The following is a 24767-nucleotide window of genomic DNA, read 5'->3' on the forward strand; positions in this document are numbered from 1 at the left end:
CATCTGCTCCTGCGCCCCGAGCTTTCAGAAATTATCCAGTTCGTGGTGGAGAAGGACCAGGAAGCTGCTGGTCTTAGCTTGTTCTCTTGTCGGCATCAGGGGCCTTTTCCTGTCTCACTGAACTCTGGTGTCTGATTTTCCCGCCCTGCTGCTGTTCTACAAATGACGCTCCCTCCTCATTTCCTCCCGCTTCCTCCCCACCTTGCTGCACCATGATATCATTTCCTTCCCACCTGTTGAGCGCCGGAACCCCAGACGAGGAGTCACCGACTGTCCCTGCAGAGCGAGCACAGTGACCTTTTTTGACACTTGGCTCTCTGAGTTATTTTTCCTTCTCTGTGTAACAGGGATGGGATCAGATGACGTTTATTCCCCATTCTAGCTAACATTTCACCAGTTCTGAGATTGTCTCTCTTCTCTTGGCTATCAGGTAAAATACAAGAAGGACCTGGGGCCAGCCAGCGACACGACGGTGCTGTGGGCCCTGAGCCCAGAGGCCCAAGTGCGTGCCCCACTGCAGTGTGCTCGCCTGGCGGCTGACAGTGCCGGGGGAGAGGATGCCAGGACGTAGTTAAGAACAGGCTTTTCTAGACCTGTGAGCTCTATTGAGACTATTCTATTTTCCAGTGACTGAAATGTAGCTAAATTAGTTCAGTGAATACCAATTGGTGGTCCAGAGAAAAAGTGAGTGATTTGTTTTGTACCTCAGTAACTAGAAGCCATGATGATAGCTTATCTCTTCACGTGCTGTTGTTCTGTTTTAGATTGTTTGGATAAGCTCTTTATTTTAGAACAGTTTTAGGTTTGTAGAAAACTTGTGAAGATGGTACAGAGAGTTTCCATGCACCCTTCTCAGTTCCTGTTAGTAACACGTATCTGCTGCTGGTTACACCCTCAGAGGATCCTAGAGAGATCGAACAAGCCTTCTCATTGCTCTTCAAGACCTCTGAGTCTTAATCACTAAGTTAAGATGTGGGCTGGTTTGCCCCCTGTTACTTTGTGCTGGAAACAGCACCTTGCTTTTCCTGGTAAGTTACATGATTGCCAAGAGCAGAAACATTGGGGTAATTTCTGCCCATGGAAGGTTCTCAGGAAGAGGAACTGGACTCAGTGAGGATGCTCAGAGACCTCAAGTCATGTCTGCTGGGCACAGCGCCCTGCTGGTGAAACCCAAGACTAGAGAAGTCACTTCTTCTGACCAGTGAAGGTGGAATTTGAAGAATTAAAACATTTTAGCAGGAAATGGTTGTAAAGGACCTCGCCACTGTCTTTTTTAGTGATGGGTAAACCGAGGGTGATGAGTGAGCCAGAAGCAATGACGCAGCCCCTCTATTCCTTCTTGACAGGTTCAGGCAGCAGGATGGGGTGCAAAGTTCTGCTGAGCATTGGCCAGCAGATGCTGCGGCGGAAGGTGGTGGACTGCAGCCGGGAAGAGAGTCGGCTGTCCCGCTGCCTCAACACCTTTGACCTGGTGGCCCTCGGGGTAGGCAGCACGCTGGGAGCTGGCGTCTACGTCTTGGCCGGAGCTGTGGCCCGTGAGGATGCAGGCCCTGCCATTGTCATCTCTTTCCTGATTGCTGCGCTGGCCTCGGTGCTGGCCGGCCTGTGCTATGGCGAGTTTGGCGCTCGAGTCCCAAAGACAGGCTCAGCCTACCTCTACAGCTACGTGACCGTGGGGGAACTCTGGGCCTTCATCACTGGTTGGAACTTAATCCTCTCCTACATCATTGGTAGGTCCCTGAGGCCTGGGGTCCACGCCCTCCTCCCCCTTTCTGCCTGCTTCTACCTCCAGGGTGTGGGTGGGCAACCCACTTTCCCCCACATGCGCTGAGTCTGGCTTTTCTGCCGGAGCTGCCTCCTGCCCCACATGCTGTAATGGTCCCTAGTCCTTTCAAGAGCACTGGGTCTCCTCTGCCCTGTGCTCTTGTGCGGGAACCAAGCCAGGCCAGGAGCATGTTACTCCTATTAACATGAGAGATGCAGTGCTAATAGGATGTTTCTAATTCGTTCAAAAATACAGTAGAGGCAGGGCGTGGTAGCTAATGCCTCTAATCCCAGCATTTGGGAGGCCAAGGCATGCAGATTGCCTGAGCTCATGAGTTGGAGACCAGCCTGACCAAGAGTAAGATTCTGTCTCTAAAAAATAGCTGGGTGTTTTGGCAGGCGCCTGTAGTCCCACCTACTTGGGAGGCTGAGACAAGAGAATCTCTTGAGCCCAAGAGTTTCAGGTTGCTGTGAGCTAAGACGGCAGGGCATGCTACTGAGGGTGACCAAGTGAGATTCTATCTAAAAAAAAAAAAAAGAAAAGAAAAGAAAACAGTAGAACCTCCGTAGTTGACCACCTCCTTCAGTTGACCTAATTTTCATAGATCAGACCTGCACCATATGTATGTATCAGCACAGTAGGCCCAGTTCCTTATGTTGACCAGCTTGTTACAGTCCCTTAGGTGGTCAACTAACAGAGGTTCTACTGTATTTAGTTTCTTTTCCTGATTACTAAATACCTCACTGAAAGAGAAATATAGGGGAAATAAAGAAAAGCACAAAGAGAAAAAATAGACATATCCAACTTGATGACCTAGAAAAACAAATTCTCTTAAATTCATTTATTTGTCCTTTTAACAAAGTATGTACTGAGCACCTGTTCTGTGCTAGATTTTGTGCAGGACATGAGGGAGGTGATGGAGGCATGAGTCAGTCTCTGCTCACCAGAGTTTGCTGCTTAGAGATATAACCATTATTATACTGTTGTGAATTTAAGTGGTGTATTTTTATATAGTATGTCTATTCGTACGATAACATACAGTAAACAGCTCTCATCTTGGTAGTTGTTTTTCTATGGTAGTAATCCTAATGGCTATGTACCAATGCAGAGATGTATATACACAGTATAATTTATTGAAAGTCCTTATGGGATGTTCAGATTGTTTCTAGTTGTGTTCTTCTTATTATAAATGGCTAATTACTTTTTATCCTTGAGCTTAGTCATGATTTTTTTCCCTAAAAACTGTTGAAGATTCAGGTGGCTTATGCCTGTAATCCCAGCACTGTGGGAGACTGAGGCGGGAGTTTTTTCTTTTTTTCTTTTTTTCTTGAGCTCAGGAGTTTGAGGCTTGTCTGAGTGAGAGTGAGACCCTGATTCATGAAAAAAGTGGAAAAACCCAGCTAGGTGCCACAGCAAGTGCCTGTAATCTCAGCGGCTTTGGAGGCTGAGGCAGCAGGATGCCAACAGCCCAAGTCTGAGGTGCAGTGAGCTACAATGCCATTGCACTCTGCTCAGGGCACAGAGTAGAGTAGTATTTTTTGTCTTGACCAAAAAAAAAAAATAAAAAAATAAAAACTGTTGAAGAGTTTCTCTATCAGTAGGGTTTCTAGGGCCCCTTACCCCTGAGTGCCAACACTGGGCATCAGCCAGAAACACAGCCATCTAGCAAGGAAACCAAAAATAAAAAACCTTTTCAGTTCGGTAGGCAGACGTGCTTTGCTCCTCTTCACTTTTTTGTGTTTTGATTACAGCTGAAACAGGTGACTATAAGACTAAGCAAAGGATATGAATGGCCACTTCACAAAAGTAAAAATACAAATGCCCACTGAACATTCAGTTTAATTTTTTAAGCAAGCCTTTTGGTAATGCTGTCAAACAAAACAGTGGTCAGTTGGGCCATGTGGGTCCTGGCTGGCTTCTGCGGCCCTGAGGCGTGGTCCCTGCTGGCCTTGGGATAGCACTTTCTCTTTCTTTCCAGCAGCTGCAATGTCTGCTGAGCCTCTGATATAGCTTCCCCTTCTGAGCTCTAGAATACAACACAAGAACTTTTTTTTTTAGTGCAACATCAAAACTTATGACCACAAAATGGTTCTCACAAGCTGAAGTCTCTCAGCGGGAATGTAGCTATTTTAAATGGACTGTTATGTTTCCAGAGGATTTACCTGGGCATAAAACAGACATTGAGCATGAAGCGCTTGCTGCCTCTAGACCAACAGACGAAAGTGTCTTTGCTCGAGTGCTGTGCTTGTGCAGGACTGTCTGCCTGCATTACGATCATTTATTCTCAGCCTTCGCAACTTACTGGGGAAGGGCAGGTTTTTTGTCAAACTATTTTTTTTTTTAAAGGCATGATTCAGAAGTATGAAGAAAGGCCAGATGACCCCTGTTCTCTCCTCTGTCCAGCGGGATGGGGCTGGGGAGCCAGATTCACGGTGGTGGACACTTGGAGGGTGGTGGGTAGACAGCGGGACTGTTCTTCAGAATTCATAATAAATCAGCTAGTCAGGATGAAGAAATGTGGTTACATTTGAGCTGTTGGAAAAACACTTAGCATGAGACAAAATAACAAAATGGAATCTCTGTGCAGATCAGTCTGGCAAAGTTCTGTGCATGATTCAGACCATGGTCACCGACCAGGCCCACTTTGAAAATACCGGAAAACGCTGTATGCAAATGCAGGGCTTTTAGCGACACTTCCTGAGAGACACTGCTGGAAAGGCAGTGACCCTCTGCAGAACTAAATGAGAAGAGAGTAGCTCCTGCTGTGGGCACTCGGGTGCTGCCGCTGTTCCTCGAGGCTGAGGGGTCAGGGTTCGGGGAGAATGAGGAGGACTGGGCTTTGTCTGTGGGGACACTGTGGCCTCCAGGCTGGGTTCAGGCGCAGGGCAGCAGAGGTGTGGCTGATGCCTACTCAGAGATGAGCTGGGAGCCTGTCCCTGAGATGAGATTATCCCCCTCCTTCAGGACTCTCCTTGGACCCTGCTTCTTGCTGAGAGAATCATGTTATTGGGGCGCAGGTATTGTCAACTCTGCTGCCAAGGGGGGTCCTGGAAAACGGGCTTTGTAAACAATGATCCTGCAAACCGCCAAGTTGTCATAAGCCTTTTGTTGAATGAAATAAAATAGATGGCATTACATAAATACTATCAAAGTGCCTCTCAGATGGTAAGGCTAATAATCATTCCGGATAATTTGTATTTGGATGCGTGTATGCTTGTTACACATAGCACACGTGTGTGTGCGTTCCTCTGTAGGTCATAGAAGTCTTCTCTTGCTTCTCACTTCTGGCTCAGCGTACACTGTGGTCTGGCTGCTGCACAGTCATCCCTGTGCGGATGCCACTGACATGGTGCTTAATGACAAATACCCTGCTAACTGTTTCCCCCAACTCTCTCTGGTGTGTGTGTTTTGTGGCAGGTACTTCAAGCGTGGCAAGGGCCTGGAGTGCGACGTTTGATGAGCTTATAGGCAGACCCATCGGGGAGTTCTCACGGACACACATGGCTCTGAATGCCCCAGGGGTGCTGGCCGAAAACCCCGACATATTTGCTGTGATCATAATTCTCATCTTGACAGGTAAAGCACATGCTGAAGAAGAGATCAGGTTGGACCCATGGGTAAATTTTATGGAAGGCTCCTATTAAATCCTTCCCTCCCTCCCTCGCTTCTTTCTTCCTTCCTTCCTTCCTCCCTTCTCCCACCCCACCGTTTCTTTTTGTTCTGTTTTTATAATTCATGCAGACATCTTTATTGGCTCTTTATAGCTTCACATAGAGCTGGCCTGTTTGATAGCTATTGAGTTGTGTCCCATTTAATTAAAAGAGAACCTCAGGTGTCTAATGTAACTGTTTATGGAACATGGTTTTGTCAGGACTGGAGGCTTTTTGTACAAGTGACTTGGGAGTAAAAATTCTTTCAACTCACTGGATGACCAGTTGGAAAAGAAAGTTGTCATTCATCAGCCAGGAAAATGTGGAGGAATGAGCTCTGTCTGAAACACTAATGTGTGCCTGGCGCGTCTAAAGGCGTCTCGGATGGTTTTACACCTAACAACCATCAAAACACCCTTTAAATAAATAAGCTTCATGACAAAATTGTGGTTACAGAATTTGAAATTCCAGATAACTGCTTGAACACAGCTGATGGCAACCTCTAGTTAGTGACACTTGTCTGTACCTCGGCCAGCAGGATGGGAGATTCACTCCATGGGGCTCCATAAATGTGCGGCTGAAATGCAAATGAATTCTCATTTGGGGTTAGAGAACCTTGGATGAATTTTAAAAATGACATGCCTTATTTTACATACCACATTATTGAAATAACCTCACCCGGGCTGGTCTGGGCCGTATTTCTGATCCAGTTGGCAGAAACACGTACCAGAAAATGTTTGTTGAAATAGTAAGATTTTATTTTAATAAACGCAAGAGGGAGGGGTGCTAAAGAAAAAGAACTATGGACGCGTGGCTTGGTGCTCTCCCCGGGATTAATTACCCAATTCTCTTCTAACATCCGTACTTCAGAATTCAGTCTCACAGGTACAGCAGTTTTTACCTCACAGTATATGAAAGGCATCCACGGCAGAGCAGCGGTCTCAAATCGTGGTATCATGGTGGTGGTGGAATGTTACCGTTGGCCCCTTTCTGTGCTGCTTTCTTGTCCAGCAAAGAGTGTGGCCACGGAAGTCCCGAATGGTACCATAGTGCCATCAGAGGTTCCTGTGCATTTTTATTACTTTTTTTTTAAATACGAGTTTACAAGTTAGAGCTAGTTTAGCTCAGACGTTATTTATATTCACTGAGTCCAGCCAGCCTCCATGCATTAGCCGTGCCTCCACCACAGCAGGTTGCTATCACTAACATCCCAAAGTAAATCCGAACAATTTCCTGATGAAGAGTCTGAAAAACTCTCATCATACCAAGAATCTGAGCATAGTGTCTGCTCCTGGATTTGCTTCTGAAGGTCACTTCCCAGCAATGTCCTTTTAGTCCGAGGCAGTGAGTGGGTTGGTGTGTGGATCCAGGCTCTCTGCAGCCTCTGTGAGGGGCTTTCTGTGGATGGTTAACTGTCATGCTGTAGGTCTCTGTGATCCTTGAGTACCCGTTGGGTGACATCCTCAATTCTCAAGGGGATCCAGAAGACCTGCTCTGAGCCTATGCCCTTGGACTTGGGTTATTTAGATTCCTGGCCCTGGAAAGATGATGAGTTCCTCCCCATTCCCAGAGACTCACAGGGGTCTTCAGGGCTTTGATGCTACTTGGGTTCCCCTGGAGTCTCCTTCCCACCCCGATCTCAGGAGAGGCTCACTTGGTATGTGGTTAACACTCAAAAATTTCTGTCTGTGCACTTTTTCAGGACTTCTAACTCTTGGTGTGAAAGAGTCGGCCATGGTCAACAAAATATTCACATGTGTCAACGTCCTGGTCCTGGGCTTTATAATGGTTTCGGGATTTGTGAAAGGATCCATTAAAAACTGGCAGCTCTCGGAGGAGGATTTCCGGAACACATCTGGCCATCTCTGTCTGAACAAGTGAGTTGTTTCTTCTGGCTCTCCATATGCGACCACTCTCCATATCGCTATTTAATGACACATGTGAATTTGGGGGGTGTAACAGGCTTTTTAGAAAAATTTCTTTGAATATATTTTCTTAATGTGTTTGTTTTGTTTTGTTGCAGTAAAGTAGCTAAGGGTATTTTATATGTTGTGAGTTACTGTGAAGGTTTATTCCTGAACTGGAGAGAATATTGTGCACTAGAAAGATTCCGAAAAACAAAATTACACTCTTAATTCCAAACTCTGCATAGTTGAGGATTATTGTCAGACTCACTCAGTAATCTCTCTTTCCCCCTGTTTTATTTCATGGCCAACCTCTGAGCTTTGCATACAGCAAAAATTTTCTCTGTAATACTGCAGTGATACCATTTTAGCTTTAAATGCCTCCCTATTACAGTGATAACAGAGGGAAGAAGAATATGTGGGACTTTGGCCAAAGGTTTTCAGAATTAATGAAATATCAGAATATAACATTTTCTTCCTCCCACACTTGACCTGTGCTGCCTCAGCCTGCCAGCAGTGGCCCCCTTGCCCTCCCGTCCCTGACGTGGACACCAGAGCTGGAGGTACCCGGCCAGCTCTCCACCCTGTGCTTCTCAGGCCTTTCAGGGAACACTCATTGCCGAGCTCAGGTTACCCAGGAAATAGAGACAACCAGTCATAATGCATCGTTTGGATCTTTTGTGTCAGGGTTTCAGGTGACTCTTCAGCTCCCAGGATGGTGAATAGAGAGCAGGCTTTTGTCTGTGATGAGATTTTAGTGCAGACCGAGGGTTATGCTGCTGTGATAGTTGGACCCTCCTGCAATGGAGGGGCTCTTGGGTGCTGTTTCAGTCTCTGAAATGAGCAGTCCAGGCTGGGTGGCCAGCTCAGCTGCCACAGGCCTCTGGGGACCCAGACATCTTCTGTCTCACTCCGGCATCCCCTGGGATGTTTTCCTCATCTGTCTGGTCAGGGCTGTTCTGCCAGCACAAGCATGACCCAGCTGTCCCAGGAAGGAACAGAGCGCAGAGCTCAGGAGAGTGTCCAGGGCTGGGAAGGGCTGACCTGGAAGACACACAGCCCTTGTGCCCCTGTCCCCAGGCAGGAATTTGGGGTGGCCACCCCCAGCTGTGAGGAAGGGCGAAAAGGGCCATCTCACATTGGGGGTGTTGGCAGCCCCATACTGCAGCTGGGTCACCAGTCAGGTCGCTGGCCATGTCCTCTAGTGGTCTGGTCAGTGGGCAGATATGGGACTGGAAGCTACTGCAGGAGCATAAACAGGAAACTATTGCATTAGATACACAAAACCTCACTCACACGAACACTATGTGATTAACAGTTCAAATAAAAACAGGCTTGCTGTCCCAAACTCTGATACTGAAAAATGAGGACTTTTAATGGGTCATTCCCAAGCATTCCGGAGTCCTATTTATGCCAAATTGATTGGTGCCCATTAATTCAGGGTGGAGTGAAGCCAATTCAAAATATGCTTTGAAGTAAAACATAGTCTCTCTGAAAACTTTGAGAGCATATTTTACTGGTTGCTGATTACAGGTCGAGAATGACCTCTGTGTCCTGCTTGCCCATTGGGGTTTAATTTTATTATTTTTATGAAGCGATTGTGCCAGCCAATGGTATTTACTTTCACTGGCTGTCCTCACACTGACACCCTGGTGATGATAAACTGTACCAGCCTCCCAGACAAAAGCGGCACTTGTTGCCCTAGACCCTGGATCACAGGTGGGGCCCTCCCGGTTACATCTGACGGCCTTGCTGCCAGGCCCAATTTCCAGACCCAGGACACAGCTTTGGGGATGGCAGGAGATGAGCCACTTGAAGCTCTACTAGCTGAATTCTAGTTTGCTCTTTCATTTTGTTAAAATCTCTGAGCATCTTTCTTTTCCTTCCAGCTGTAGATTTGTATTTCTGACAACAGCCACGTAGTCTTGCGTGAAATTGTTTGTCTCTCTGAAATAGTAGGGCACTTCCCAACCATACCATACAGCATGGAGGAGCTTTAGCGTGCATGGGTTTGAAGGCAGTTTTGACCCCACTGGGTTTGTGATTTTATGATGCTCTTTCTGCAGCTGTCTGGGAAGGCTGCTTTGAGCCTGTGAATTAGTCTTTCTCTTGGTCTGCGACAAGAGTGTTTTCTGCCAGACCTGCTGGTTCCTTACTGCCTTTGACTCGTGCTGCCTCCGGCTTCCTTATCCAGTGTTCTGTAGATAGAGCAGTAGCAGAGCATCGATCCTGCACGGGAGCTTATTGAGAAAGTGTTGTTGCAAGGCATCCATTAGTTAGGAAGGAATCCCCCGAATAACAGTGGCTTCAACAAGACAAAGCTTTGGTTCTCCTTGGTGATCAGTCTGGCGTATCATTTTGCCAGGCCGGAATCCAGTCCTCCCAGCTGTGACTTTGTCCACAGACCATATTTACAACGTCACCCTAAGACCCCAGGTGGCTCCTCCTGCTCTAGCTAACAGGAAGGAGAAGGGAGAAGTAGAGGGCACCCCACTGGGCCCCTGACATTTCTCAGTAGAGGCAGACACCACATCTGCTTAAATTTCCTTGATCAGCATGTAGTCAAATGGTTACACCTTGTAACTATGGAATAGTTACAAGAAATAGTCTTAATTCTTAGGGGTCATATGGCCAAGTAAAATAATTAATAAGTTTTTGGCTGTAGTTGTCATTGTTGTTTAGCAAGCCTGGGCTGGGCTGGAACCTGCCAGCCTTGGTGTATGTGGCTGGTCCCCTACTCACTGATTTATGGGTACCTAGCCTGGATTTAATTTTTTGAGAAGGTAAAATATGCATGTGGTTTGTTCATTTATTGTAATGTTAGAAAAAAGATTGACCCTGAGAAATCTTGTCCCCATTCCTTTCTTTATCTCTCTCGTCCCCCACCTGACAGGTAACCCTTTTATAATGTTATCTGTGTAAGCTTCTTTTTTTTTCTGGGTTAGCACAAGCAAATGCACATGTGTCTGTTTCATTCCTCCTCCTTTTCCCTGCATCTTGCAATGGTTGCCTAATATCCCAGCGCCTGGGTTCTGCCGACATGGGTGTCAGCAGTCCAGTGCAGAGCAGGGCTCGCGGACAGAGGGCCCTGGCTCCCTGTGCTTACACGCACCTCTCCCCATCTCTCACATCTGATTCCTTCCCAGCCTCAGTCCTGAGGACCCAATGAGGCAGCCTTTCTTTTGGCCTCCTCCCTCTGTGCGTCATCCCACCCCTTCTTCCCTCTCTGCCCATATTCATTGCCATTTGCACTTTGCCTGTCAGCATGAGGAGGGCCCATTCCAGCCCTCGGTCCCCTTCTGCGAGTCAGTCTCTGTCTGGGGATTAAGGACGTGTGCAGCTCTTGCACTTTACACTTCCCCAGAACTGGAATTCTCAAAACCTTTCTAGGTGCTTCTGCATCAGGTTGTTTAAAGCACACCCATCAGTGATGGCATTCATTTATTTGTATTTGTAGCTGTTTTAATAGCTGTTGATGTCTTAGGACTCAGGGCTGAGTGGGCCATCCCCACCCCAGCTGGGGCCCACAGAAGACATTCTGACTCCTGTGTTCCCCTCTTTCTGTGGTCCCCTCCTCTCTCTCCTGAGGCATTTGGCTGTCACTGGCTTGTTTTAAGCCTCAGCCACTGTGTAATAGAAGTCTGCTCACCCTGCTGACCAGGATGTTCCACCTTCTATGGCCTATTTCTGTCCACTGTGGGAGCCGGTCGCCACCTGTGGGCCTGTGGGACTGGGAGGCATGGGTGTTTGGGATGAGGGCTGCCACTCTGCCCCAGCCCCTTGGTGCCCTGTGGCCTTGTTGACTTACTCGTCCTGGCTGTTTGTTTCTGTACTTGGGTTGTTGGTTTTAGCCATACCTGAAGATGGCAAAATAAAACTTGTTTGATGACAATTTTTCCTACGTCTATCACTATACACGTATATGGTTCCTCTTCTCATGCTGGAAGTGACATGGTTTAGGACAGGTTGTCCTGTGCAGTTGGGTGGCTGTCAGCCTAGTTGAGTGGGTGGGACAGAGGGCAGTGGTGATCGTCCTCTTGGTCTGTGGGCTGGTCACCATGTCCCTGTGACAGGATAGAAGCTTAGAGCCCTGCTGCTGGCAAAGGTTTGGATGGTGGGGGAGGTGAAAAGACTCCCTGAACTGGAAGGAGTTCGGCTGCCTTTCAGGTGGCAGCTGAGTCCTGCTGCAGAAGGTTAGGGTCACCTGGTGACAGTCAGGGGCAGTGTGTGTCGTAACTAGACATGGCGGTCAGGGAGGCTGCCTGCACTATGTATGTAGTGCACCCCCAGAGTAAAGCATGTGGGGGAGACAGACAGCCCAGGCTCTGGGCAGCGGAGGGCAGGACCCAGGCCAGAGCACTGGGAGGGGCTGAAGGGCTGTGCTGAACGTGGGCACAGTGCTGGTCATAGGGTCACGGATGTCAGGTTCACTGGGACTATTTTCTGAACCTTTAAGTAGCTGGTCTTCTTTTGGACATCTGCATTTATGAACAGTGCTTGTTTGACTTTGCAGTTGTTAATTTAGCAAATATGTGTTGAGCCCTGCCTGTGGAAGCTTGAGACTGAGACAGCACAATTTTTTTATTTTTTTATACTTTAGTTTCTCCTAAAATACTTGTTTGAGATTGAGTTACTGGTAACTATACGAGACCAGGGCAGGCGGTGCTCCTGGCTGGTGGTTCTCTCTCCCTCTGAGGGTCCTGGAGAGGAGGGTGTAGGGCGGTGGCAGGGATTGGCTTCTTCCCTGTTTCCCTTCAGACCCCTTACCCACAGAACCTGCCTTTCTCTGCCAAAGCCGTTGTTAGAAGGTGCTTTTGGAAAGGGCAAGACCACATACCCTTTTGTCTTTGGGCCACAAAACACAGAGAGGCCTGCTGGAGTAGGAACGCCGGGGCACGTGCAGCACCCCCAGATCACAGACGGGGTCCGGAGACCCTGGGCCTGGCCGTATGACATGGTGGGAGGGTGTGGAGGTCGTGCCTGCTGTTGCTTCTCTTCAGGAGATGAGCACTGTCCCTGAGCTGGATTACCCAGCGGTGCTGATTTTGCCTGTGCCTCTTATTTTCTAGTAACACAAAAGAAGGGAAACCTGGTGTGGGTGGATTCATGCCCTTCGGATTCTCTGGTGTCCTGTCCGGGGCAGCAACTTGCTTCTACGCCTTCGTTGGCTTTGACTGCATCGCCACCACAGGTACGTTCTGTCTGCGATCCGGCAGACAGGTGGGGCCGACGCTGCCCAGGGCCCCGCTTCCCTTCGTGTCGGCGCGCCCCAGTGGCCACTCTTCCACACGTGAGCAGTGTGTGTTTTTGCAGCTTCCTGCTGATCCCTGCCACCTCCCTCCTTATCATCCCCCTGAGGGGCAGTGCCTGACAGGAACCTGCATCGTGAACGTGACTGATGCTTCTGCTGTTAGAGTGGATGATGGCAGGGTGGCTGTGGCCTGATGGCATATCTGTGCATCATCAGGAGAAATGAGGCCATTAAAAATATTGTCATCCTTGCGGATTGAATAGGCCAAGTGCCATTGGGCCTCCAAGAGTTTCTCCGCCAAAGGAAACAAGACTCTTCCTTGGTGGAATCGCAGTGTGCAGGCTGAGAACACCATCGGGGGTCAGGCCATCTGGTGTTCCTGAGCGCTGCTTCCCCACCCAGTTCCTGGGATCCTGAGGCCACTCATTCCCACAGGGCCAACCACTCTGGGGCAGTTACTTGTGGTGGTGTGGGCTCCCTGGCCCCGAGTGCCCTTCGTATCATGTGGGGAGGCTGTGCCTCGGCCAGCTGCCCTCCTCAGGCTCACCCCTTGCTGGCTTTAGGCGAGGAGGTCAAGAACCCGCAGAAGGCCATCCCCGTGGGCATCGTCGCCTCCCTCCTCATCTGCTTCATCGCGTACTTTGGAGTGTCAGCTGCCCTCACCCTCATGATGCCGTACTTCTGCTTGGACAAGGACAGTCCCCTGCCCGACGCCTTCAAGCACGTGGGCTGGGAAGGCGCCAAGTATGCAGTGGCTGTGGGCTCCCTCTGTGCGCTTTCCACCAGGTGAGAGAGGCTTCTTCCTGCTGGAGGTCTGCATGTGGGAGGGAGCAGAGCAAGGCAACAGCTGGCCCCATTAGGCCACGCTGGACGAAGGTCAGCTGCTAACCTCCCTCCTCCCTTCAGAAAGAGCCAACAGAACTTGTTGCTATTAATCATCCCGAGAGTTTGTGTTTCTGACATTTTCATCCTGCGGAACTTCTCAATGTCATCTGCTCAGTGGGGCTCTGGTCCTCTGTCCCTAACTTTGGTCACTTGACCAGACCCCCTCTTTGAGCCCCATATTTTGGCCCTTAGTTTGATGATGAAGCTGGGGCTACTCCGGAAAGGGGAATAAGAGCTTTCTAATGGGAAACATTTTTGCCCTGGTGTTTCCTACAAGCTGGTGTAAGTAGGAACTTTTTACTCAATGTTGATTCACCACAGAGAAATCCTCATGGATGTGTGGTGCTTGTGTTTTCTGTTTGAGTTAGAAATAATTGCAGGAGTAAATATATGTACACATTTCCCCTTCTGTGAAGACTGAGAGTGGATTTCATGCTAGTTTCTGTTAGGCGTTCACCATCAGTGTGTGCTTTCTCCTGGCTGATGGGGTAAATGCCGAGTCTTTTAGCCCTGGACCTCGCAAGTGTGGAGGGATTGCAGGTCCCCTTTCCTCAAGGGCAGGCTGTGCGTGGTGCCTGTGTGCCTGACAAGCCAGTTTTACTCGTGTGTTCTGCCCTTTTCTCTCTCTCCAGCCTTTTAGGTTCCATGTTTCCCATGCCTCGAGTTATCTATGCCATGGCTGAAGATGGACTGCTGTTTAAATTTTTGGCCAAAATCAACGATAGGACCAAAACACCAATAATCGCCACATTAACCTCAGGTGCCATTGCTGGTAAGAGCTGGCACTTATCTCACATGCCAGGGCTTTAACAGTCGGGTTATTTTTCCCTAGGGAGAAATCTTGAATTGTACTGGTCTGGGAGAAATTTTAACTGGTCTTTCTAATACGTGGTTTTACACATCCTGGTTTCTTAGAAGATACCTGTCCTTTTGATGAGAGGCAGAGGCCAGTTTGGCAGGGGATGTGAGGGAATTTGGAAAGGTGGACAGAGTGTGGCCCACACACCATTCCTGCAGAGCCATTTGTCCTTCCCCCTTTCTGAGTGTTTCGCTGACGAGACTTGGGCAGGCTGACTTCTTGCCTGGTACACGCTAAGCAAGACTTTTTGTTAGGACCTGGAAATTCACTGTCTGTGAATTCTCTGGCAGACAAGTGTCCCTTCCAATCAGCATTTTCTAAAATGTGCCACCTGTTCTCCTGGAACAGTGAGGGTGTTGCTGATGAGGCTGCCTGCCTGCCCCTGGGTTTACACATCTTGGCAGACCCAGAGGAGGCTCATCTTGTCAGATGCGCTGTGCCACTGAGAGGGCCATTTAGATGGCAGAAAGGAGGGGACTAACGAACCCTCAGAGCTGTGTGCTGTTCCAGGGAACTGATGAAGAAAAGGGAGCCCCCCGAAGAAACTCAGCTGCCTGCTGCTCTATGCTGTTTGTTTTATTTATCTCTTCTCTGGATTGTACTTCACCATCCCACCGTATAGGTGCAGAAGTCCAGGCCCACACCCACAAGGGTAGGGCTGGCTTTTGACTCCTGATTTATTTTTACACCAAAGCGGCTGAGCTCCTTCTGGGGTCTGAGTGGAGTGGTGGGTCTTTTTGGCCAATTTGAGCACATGCCACCAGTCACACTTTGTACCACAGCAACTTGTTGAGTAGCCATTGATAAAGACACTTGATCATCTGAAATGAATGAATTACCCACTGGGTTTTGTTGGTGTTTATGCCCTTTAGTGAAGCACACTAAAATTTGTAGATTAATATGATAGAGTAAAAGAAGGCTATTTTAATTATTTAATACATTTTTTGTGTGATTTTTTTTTTTTTTTTTTAGCTCTTGAGAGTGATTGCAGTGGTCAAGTGGAGTGGTACCTCATGTCAGAAAGAATATGACCAGAACATCTAAGGGATTAAGGCAGTGGAAATAGTAAATGCTTTTTCAGTGTTTACATGTGTTTTTGTCGTATTTAAGGTTGGCCCTGGTCGGGCAGGGTGGCTTACACCTGTAATCCTAGCACCCTGGGAGGCCCAGGCAGGTGGATTGCTTGAGCCCAGGAATTTGAGACCAGCTTGAGCAAGAGCAAGACCCCATCTCTACTAAAAATAGAAAAATTAGTCAGGTGTGGCGGCAGATGCCTATAGTCCTTGCTACTGGGGAGGCTGAGGTGTAGGAGGATTGCTTCAGCCTAGGAGTTTGAGGTTGCTGTGAGCTACAGTGACACCACTCCACTCTAGTACAGGTGACAGGGTGAGACTCTGTCTCAAAGTAAATCAATAAATGAATAAAGGGTACTGATAAAGGGTGATCAAACCATGATTTTGCAAGTGACTGTGAAGTATACGCCATTCACCAAATCAGGATGACTCTTTATTTTCATTTGTCAGGAGTGGTAAATAAGTATTTAGTTTTCTAAAATCGCTTCACGTGGAAGACATTTGTCCCAGGTTTTCCGTGAGTAGGGTGCAGGCACGTGTGACAGACTGTTCTGAAAGGCCTTCATTGCTCTTTAATCCTGTTATTTATCCTCAGTTTAATTTTTTTTTTTTTTTTTAGTTGCAGTGATCTAGAGTGTTTGAGAGATATTTGTGGAAAAATAATGGTATTGTGTTGTTTTCACTTGCGTGTGATTTGAAAATATCCCAAAGTAGATCTAGGCCTGTTGTTTTTTTAATGGGAAATTTAACATATACACCCACATAAATAGACACACATACTCTCACCAAACTTGCAAAGGATTTTCAAATAAGCATGCATGCTTTGATTCTTTTTTAAAGGTGGGGGGCATGATTAGGGGAAGTGACTTTATACAGAGAGAACAGCTCTGCTTTCCCTGTTTACCTGCCTGGTTTAAGAGCCCCTGTGAGTCCTCCCAGAGCGTCAGACTTGCCCTCCTCTGTCACTCCAGCTCTGTTGTCTGTGTTGTGGGAGGGTCCTCAGGGAGGCCAGTGACTGTGGTTCACCCTGCTTGATGGGGACTACCTGGGACCCAGTGACAGGTGCAGTCTTTGTCAAGGCTGGATGGAAGAATGGAAGGTAGGTGGAGGGATGGGATGAGTGGATGGGTGGATGATGGATGAATGGATAGATGATGGATTGACAGGAGGGGATGGCATGGATGGATGATAGACAGGATGAATAAATAGATGGGATGGATGGATGATAGATGATGGATTGGGTGGGCTTGATGGATGATGGGTAGATTTTTGGAAGGAATGGGTGATGGATGGATAGATGAGATGATCAATGGATGAGGGATAGATGCACATGGCTGTCTGTGAGTCAGCATGGTGTTGAGGAAGACACTCTGGTCTCAGAGTCACAACAGCTTAGCTCACATTCTGGCTCTTCTTAAAAACTGTGTGGGCTTAGACAAGTCTCCTAACCTGTGTGAACTTTAGTTTCTCCATCTGAGGTTATAGATAGAGCTTACAAAGTTGCCACAGGGTTAAAAAGAGTGAAAGTACTCTCTAAACAAATGTTAGTATTACTGTCTGCTGAGGGCTGTGTGTGATGTAATCCTGAGCCTGTCTTCCTTTTGAGTCACGTCTTTCCATGGCAAGGCCAGGTGTGGGAGGAAGAGCAGCACCCTTCCTGCGCCCTGCACAGCGGGTGGGTGGTGGGCCTTGCTGTCAGCAAGTGCAAAGGGCCATCCATGCATCCTGATGTGTCTTTTCCCAGCTGTGATGGCCTTCCTTTTTGACCTGAAGGACTTGGTGGACCTCATGTCCATCGGCACTCTCCTGGCTTACTCTTTGGTGGCCGCCTGTGTGTTGGTCTTACGGTACGTATGGCTTTTCTGGGTTCTATGATAGAAATGTGGATGCTCCTGGTATGCTTTTAACGGTTCAAATTGTTTATAAGGTGCAACTTTGGGGTTGGTGATAGCTCCTTCTGGAGCTGCTGAGAAGAGGGTGGGATCTGGATGGGAAGTCTAGTTAGGAGGCTGCCCTTGAAGAGTTGGGGTGACCCTTCATCTCACTCTGTCATGTGCCCTCGTTTTTCGGGCTGGATGTTGGGAGGGTAGAGACAGGTTCACAGACCAACTATTGGGTCTGGATCCTGGGATCAAGAGTTTCTGGAGACGTAGGGTAATTATTGCCTAGGTCCAGGTTCTTGAGACAGAAGGGCCTGGGGCTGGCCCTGACAGGAATCGGGAGAATCCACGGCCTGTGAGACCTAGGCCAGCGTGATCTTCCGCAGCTTTGTTGCACCATGACTGGAGGAATGAATCCCATCATCCAGTGTGGAGCAGCCTAGGCTGAGTGAGGTCTGAGACGCTTCCCAGGATCTGGCTGTTTTAGTGTTGTGGGCCAGGCTAGCACCATGGACAGTCACAGAAAGGCAGCTCTGGGCCCAGGTGGGTACCTCAGTGTTCTCACCTGCCTCAGGGGTGGCCAAGGCAGTGTTCATATGAGAACACTGTGGAGACCCTCAGTGTGGTCTCCCTGCAAGAGGTTCCTTCTTTCTCCCATGGTATTTACACTCACAGTGTTATCGATTCCATTTCGAATGTGCCCTACTGAGCTAATTTACATAAAAACTGAGTTGAGACTGAGTTGTGATTATGTAGAATGAGCTAAAACCAGTTTGTGGACCCCGTATTCCTCCCTAGAGGCTCGATGCTAGAATATTGTCTGAGGTCCCCCACTTTCTTAATTGACTGACTGGTGTTGTACAAGTGAATCAGCACAAAAATGGTCAAATATCTTTGCATTTACTCTTAGGAGTGATCATATGCAAAATAATTCATGAAGCACTCTGTTTTTCAAAGCTGGTAGAAAAGATTTGCACTCTGCTTGTTTCATGTAGGAAGATAAGGAGCCTGGTTGAGAGCGGATGCTGCCTTTGCAGGTAGCTCTGTCTTGGAAATTGCACCGCGGGCTCAGTCCTTCACCCAGCAATGCAGAGTTATTTACTCTGCGGCACTTGGAGTTTTAAAATAAATTGATCCAATTAAGTCACACAAACAGAATTTCTCAAATCCATCAGCCTGCAGGCACGTTTCTCTAGCTGTCCGCACCAAACAGGGTCCTGGCGTTACTGCTTTCTATTTCTGTCCTTCCTTTCAGCTCCAGACAGCCTGAGTTTTGTGTGAAGATGCCTCATACCTTTCTCAGAATAAGAGAAACCCTCCAGGGCATTCCTCTGGAGAGAGGGATGGTCCTTTTGGAGGCCCTGGGAGAGGTCCCCCAAAACAGACTCCAAGGAGAGTGCTGCCCAGAAGCAGGAGACTGAGGTCTCTGCTCAGTCTTTGTGTCCCCCCTTTGCCAGAAGATGCACCATTCTGACTGTCGGCTTTCCATTTTGTGCCTTGTGCTCCAGGCACCTTACCTTTAAAGGCTTATTATGAACCTGTGTATCTTTCTGCTTAACTATGATGGTGGTCATGCCATACATTTCTCTGCAGCTATCAGCCAGAGCAGCCTAACCTGGTATACCAGATGGCCAGAACTACCGATGAGTTAGATCAGGTGGACCAGCATGAACTGGTGAGCACCAGTGATTCCCAGACAGGCTTCTTACCAGAAGCAGAGATGCTTTCTTTGAAAACCGTACTCTCACCCAAAAACATGGAGCCTTCCAAACTCTCTGGGCTAATAGTGAACATTTCAACTGGCCTCATAGGTAAGAGCTTGCCCTTCCCTGGAAGGTGCCCGGGGTCCTGCTTGTTGCTGTTTCAGTGGACGGGGGGTGGGGAGGGTGCTGGAGGTGTGTGTCTGGCTGCTGGGCTACAGCTTAGCTGTTTTGTCCTCCCCAGCTGATGCCTTCTGAAGTGGAGCCTCCCTTCTCACAGGATTTGGGGGGAGCTGAGGACACTGTGGGAACTTGAGTTGCACCTCACCCTCTTCCTTCCCTCTTAGCCACCCTTATCATCATTTTCTGCATTGTGGCCGTGCTTGGGAAGGAGGCTTTGGCCCAAGGGGAGCTGTGGGCAATCTTTGTGCTCACGGGATCTGTCCTCCTCTGTATGCTGGTCACGGGCGTCATCTGGAGGCAGCCTGAGAGCAAGACCAAGCTCTCTTTCAAGGTGAGCAGCTTGGCCCAGTGGGCCTGTGGGGAAGGGGCTCCTGGCAGCCCACAGATTGGCCCTTCTGCTAGTCAGCTGGTGCTGTATGGGCCTAGCCAGGTCTCGGTGCTGGCCAGCCTCAGAGAACACAGGGCAGGAGCCCCAGGGCACAGGCAGTGTTGCCAGAAGACTGGCCTCAAGTAGTGGGCGCATCTGTCCATAGTGGCTTCTGGTAAATGTCTGTCCAGGTGAATCATAATGTGATTCCCAAGCCTTGGCGACCAGCAAGCCATCTGCATTTTTGATTATACAAATAATGAAAGCATTACACTTTAGAGATGCAGTGGAAGTCTCTCTTCTAGCCCCTTCTAGAGAATAACACGAGAGGAGAATTGGGACAGTGCCCACTGTGGCATTTTGTAGCTTAGAACCAAATTTCCGCCTGTTGGGATCAGCCTGTGGGTTCTTGCATGTGTTTTGGGGTGTGGGGAGGGGGGAGGGAAGTTGGCGCTCACTTCCCTTCTCCACTCTTCCCTGACAGACCCCGAGCTTTCACCTCCTGGCCTTCCCTGGGTAGTGTGCGCCGTGGGAGCCTGCCTCCCTGAGGTCTGACGCTGCCTTTGTCTTTGCAGGTGCCCTTCCTGCCCGTGCTCCCCGTGCTGAGCATCTTCGTCAACATCTATCTCATGATGCAGCTGGACCGAGGCACCTGGGTCCGGTTTGCAGTGTGGATGCTGATAGGTACGTTTTGGTGTGACCAGCGTGTCCAGTGTCCTGGCTTCTCCCAGCTCCCCTAGCCCTCAGCTTGGCTGGATGGTCCATGTCATAGCATCTCCACTAGTTCCGATTTCATAACACGATGAAGCACGGAGTCAGCTGTCTTCTCTAGAACAATGCTGCGTTCCTGGGAGGTGGTGGTTCTCCTCTCCCTTTCAGATACTTCTCATTTTAATTGCCTCTTGCCCAAGCTAGTTGTAGCTTGATGTTAGTAAGAACAAGACAATGAGTCTGCTGTCAACAGGCACCAGTTAGTTTCACGTACCCGACAGGAGGGTCTAAACTGTGCCGCCCGCTCCTGGGCCTGGCTGGCACCTGTGGGCCTGGGAAGATGTGGGTGTCTCAGGCTGCTGGCATCTTCTCTGTAGAAGGGTGGCACTTTAGAGCCTATGGTAGGGGCTTCCCGGGCGTGGGGAGTCTCCTGTGAGGTCACCAGGGATGAGTGCACCCTTTTGGGACTGACTCTATTCCATCCCCTCTGGGCTGCTCACTCCAGGGCTGGAGGGGATGAAGTCAATTTCCTCTCTCAGTGTCTAAGTCCTGATGCTAATGTCCGGGGGACTGGCCCTGACCTTTGCCCCTCAGGCCCCAGGTCCTGCTGAGCCTCTGAGCCCTGAGTTTGGGGCTTCTGAGGGAGTCTTTTTCTCCAGCATTCACTCTGTGGCCCCATTCTCTGCCAGCAGCAGGGATGAGTCCTCCTCTACAGAGTCCAGCCCATGCCTGGTTAGATGGACATGTCCATAGAGCCTTCCTGAAAGAGAGCTGCCCACACCCACCCTCACCGCGTCCCAGCCTCCCTGTTAAGCCCCTGGGTTCCAGAGTGCTAATTCCTTCCCTGTGCTCTGGGCTTCTGAGTCCTTCCTTCAAGGCCTGCTCTCTGTGTCAAGGGCACAAAGTAGCCCCTGGCTATTGGCTACAGTCCCTCAGCGGGTGGCCCTAGAGCCTACCAGGGGCCTTGGGAAGAGGGCGCAGACTCCTATGTGATGCCTGTCCCTGGGTGCTCAGTGTCTCCTGTGTTCTGAGGTCCAATTACATAGAGAAAGTGGGTAGTGGAAACTGTCCCGACAGCCCAGAACCTCTAGCACCCGCTGCAGATCCCACCCCAGGAGTGAATAGCCTTAGGGGCCTCAGAGCTGGTCAAAAGGTTCAGCTGAAGGGCCCAGTGCCCTCCTGTGGCCCCCAGCCCTACCTCTCTGTCTGCTAAGGAAATGGCCACAGCGTGAGTCTGTCCAGAAGGATGCATGGCTTTGCCAGATAAAGCAGACAATGCCCATCACCGACTATCTGAAGAGTCGTGTGATTTCTCTAGCTGTGGAAAGCCAGCCCAGGAGGGCCCCTGGCTACAGGCTCATGCCCCTGCAAGAGGCTTTTCTGTGGGGCCACAAGCTGTGGGGCAGCCCTCTGTGACAGCCCGGCCCACTCTGCTCAGGCCTGTCTCTCTGCTGTTGGCACACAGGCTTTGTCATCTACTTTGGCTACGGTCTATGGCACAGTGAGGAGGCGTCCCTGGCTGCCGACCAAGCAAGGACTCCTGACGACAATTTGGACCAGTGCAAGTGATACATAGCTCCGCCCCCAGGGGCAGCAGCCCCAAGGGACAGCCCCAGAAACCCGAGAAGCACCCTGCTCTCCCCACCCGTGTCACAGGAGCCGCCCATACCCACGACGCCCCGTGCAGCTGCAGGTGCAGTTACTTGAAGCTCAGCCACAGCCCACGGTTCACGTGTGCTGCCCAGACCCAGCTCTGAGGCTGGTTCACGAGTCCTTGGTTGCCTCCAGACAGCTCTCTGGCCAGGGCCACTTGGCTGTGGCTGGCCACTGTGTCTCCCCCTTCTCTCAGAACAAAGAAAGCAGCTCTTCTCGTCAGCTCAGCACCCTGCTGCCCCAGCTTCAGCAGAACAGAGGTCACCTGTCTCCCCTGGGGAAGCAGGCCTCACCCCCAGGGACTGCTTTGGGATTGACAACGTGCACACTCCAGACTTTTAGTAGCCATCTCCTCCTGTTTCAATGGCAGCCATAGATGAGAGACCCTACCACTAAATGGTGTCCCCCAGCAGCCCCACCTAGAGTCACATGACAGCTGTGTACTTAAAAAGGAACAATAGGACCATTTCCTTCTGAGCCTGCCTGAGTTGCTTCCAGGTGGGGTTGTTAGGGCTGGACCCCTCCCCCACAGGCTCTTCCGGCAAGGTTTTGCAGACAGCCTGAGTCCTGTGGCCACCAAGAGCAGGGGGTTCATTTCAGACAGGGAAGAAGGGATTGGTCCTGGTGGGAATGAGGCCTTAGGGCAGGGGAGGGCTGGCTTCACTCCCATGGGCACGTGGGCACTCATAAACCAGGGGACGTGCTACAGCCCACACTCACCACGTCTGGGCCAGTCTTGCTGCTTCTGCTGTCTTTTACCTTATCTGCGTCCTGAGTAACTGGAACATGAGACTGTCTTGTGTGGGACTGGCCTCAGATCTACAGTCGTTTCCTATGGGTCTTTGCCATCACTGAATCTCGCCCTCTCGTGCTTTCGAGTCAGTCACTGGGCACCTATAAAGTTCTCAAGGCCCAGTCTAGGGGCATGACACATCTGGGTCACAAAGTGTGTGATGAAATTGGAATCAGACCACATAGTCCGTGAAATTTGTGAAGTCACTCCACCATATTAAATTGACATTAATTTGGAAAATGGCCAGGTAATCAGCCCAAGCTATTGAAATAAGGATTCATGGTCCCCATGTGAGATGACTCTTGGTCATAGTGCTGTCCTTCTCATATCTCTGTCACCTAAACACTCTGGCTCCGTAAGTCAGAGAGCAGTGGGTCCAGCCCAGACACCCTGTCCTCCGCAGCATACCTGTGTCTGTAGCTCAGGCTGGGGCCGGGGCAAACACCACTGCACACACTCCTTGTAGCTTGAAGCCAGAGGATGCAAGAATGCTGATGGAGCCCTTCTTCCCCTAGAGCCTTGCTCAGAGACAGTGTTGAAGGGAGAGTAAGGGAAGTTGCACTTTGGACACCCTGGGAAATGTAAATGCTGCTCTCCAAACTGGTTTTCCATATGCTCCCAGTTGGGCCTTTGACACAAGTCTGGTCGGAAGAAGCCTTACAGATTAATAGCACTTGACTTTCCTCCTCTGTCCCAGAAGGTTCTTGGAGGGAAATGCAAGAATTGGCTGAACAGCCAATGGAGGGCAGGTGGGCAGCCTTGGACTTGGGCTTGGTGCCAGGCCCTGGTCACTTTGCAGAGTCTTTATTCTAAATCTCATTTGTGAATGTTCCAGAGAGAGTGTCCTAAGAGCCCAAAGCTTAGATTTCCAAAGAAAGGTATTTACATTTATGTAGATTGGTGCTGTAAAATATTCTGATAAATGTTAACTTATTTTGTTGGGGGTTTAGTTGCCGTCTTCTTAGTTCCAGCCAGCTATTTGTTTGCTTTATATATTGTTTTCTTTGTTTCTGTTACTCTCTACACAGGCAAAGACAAGTTGAGGAAATGAGGGTGTCCAAGAGGCATAGGGAAGGGGAATTGTTTTTAACTTTAGTTTCTCTTTCTGATTGAAATTTTCATGTAAGACAGCACATGACAGGCAGGCAGTAGTCAGTATTTACAGGTGACATTTCAGCAGCACACATCACCCTGCAGAATGAAAGAAGAGTGTCCCCTCCACAGAGCCTGGCACAAGATGGCACCAGGCAACCGGGAGTCTGGGTCCCTTCTCCACTGAGGCCTTAATGCAGGACACAGAAGCTCACGCCACTCAGCAGGGATGAGGCGCTCGTGCTCTCCCCATGAGAGAAAGGCCGTCTAGTGAGGAAGGGACACCTGAGGATGACCTGCATGAATAATTCACGGATTACCATGCTTTACCAAGAGTAGTTTTTGTACACTTGCCAGAGGTTTTCTCTTCTCTGCGCAAGGGCGATAATGTAAGTAATGGTATTTGGGATAAGCCTCACAATTTTAATAGACTTTTCCTTATCACACCGCACCTTCCTTCCTCTGAAATAAAAACACACACAGGCAGGGGAAAAATGACTGATAGTTTTCCATCGTAGTTCTCCTCCCCAAACAAGAATATCCTTCTCACTTTCATGGCCGGCCAGCATTTTCCTACGGAGTCAGAACTTCCACATTACTCGACACACACCCACCGGAATGTTGTGTCTACTTTTATCTGTGCACCAGCCCCGATGCCCACGTCGGAAAGACCATTTGTGATGAGCGGGCGTCTCTGCCTGTCTCCCACACCCCCGTGACCACACTGCAGCGCCTTTGCTGAAGAGCAGGGGTGAAGCAGGGAAGCAGCGGGGCCCTGGCTTGCAGGAGGGCAGGGGGAAGGGGACTGCTGGGGGAGGCTCATCATCCCTGCTCACTCCCCCTCACTCCGGGGGGCTTGCTGTTGGGTTTCCTTTTCTAAACCAAGAGGGAGGAGTGATAGACTGTCTTTACTAGGCTGTTTCAGAAAGGTTGCTTAAATTATGTTATTGTCAGAATTGCTCAGATATCCTGCACTTTGGGGTTTGTTTTTGCCTGCAGTA

The 24767-nt window shown here is 49.5% G+C and overlaps 1 protein-coding gene across 1 annotated transcript; it reads left to right on the top strand.

Moving 5' to 3' along the window:
- The first annotated feature begins 1222 nt into the window (after nucleotides 1-1222).
- On the top strand, nucleotides 1223-23644 carry SLC7A1 (solute carrier family 7 member 1). The gene is made up of 11 exons (XM_003797609.3): nucleotides 1223-1730; nucleotides 5183-5341; nucleotides 7118-7292; nucleotides 12389-12510; nucleotides 13134-13356; nucleotides 14088-14227; nucleotides 17132-17234; nucleotides 18861-19078; nucleotides 19315-19481; nucleotides 20093-20201; nucleotides 21694-23644. Exons 1-11 carry the CDS (start codon nucleotides 1280-1282, stop codon nucleotides 21795-21797), a joined length of 1971 nt encoding a protein of 656 aa, XP_003797657.2. The 5' UTR covers nucleotides 1223-1279; the 3' UTR covers nucleotides 21798-23644.
- Nucleotides 23645-24767: the final 1123 nt, after the last annotated feature.

This window comes from Otolemur garnettii, unplaced genomic scaffold (assembly GCF_000181295.1).
Source record: "Otolemur garnettii isolate 467f Iridium unplaced genomic scaffold, OtoGar3 scaffold00120, whole genome shotgun sequence".
Classification (NCBI taxonomy): domain Eukaryota; kingdom Metazoa; phylum Chordata; class Mammalia; order Primates; family Galagidae; genus Otolemur; species Otolemur garnettii.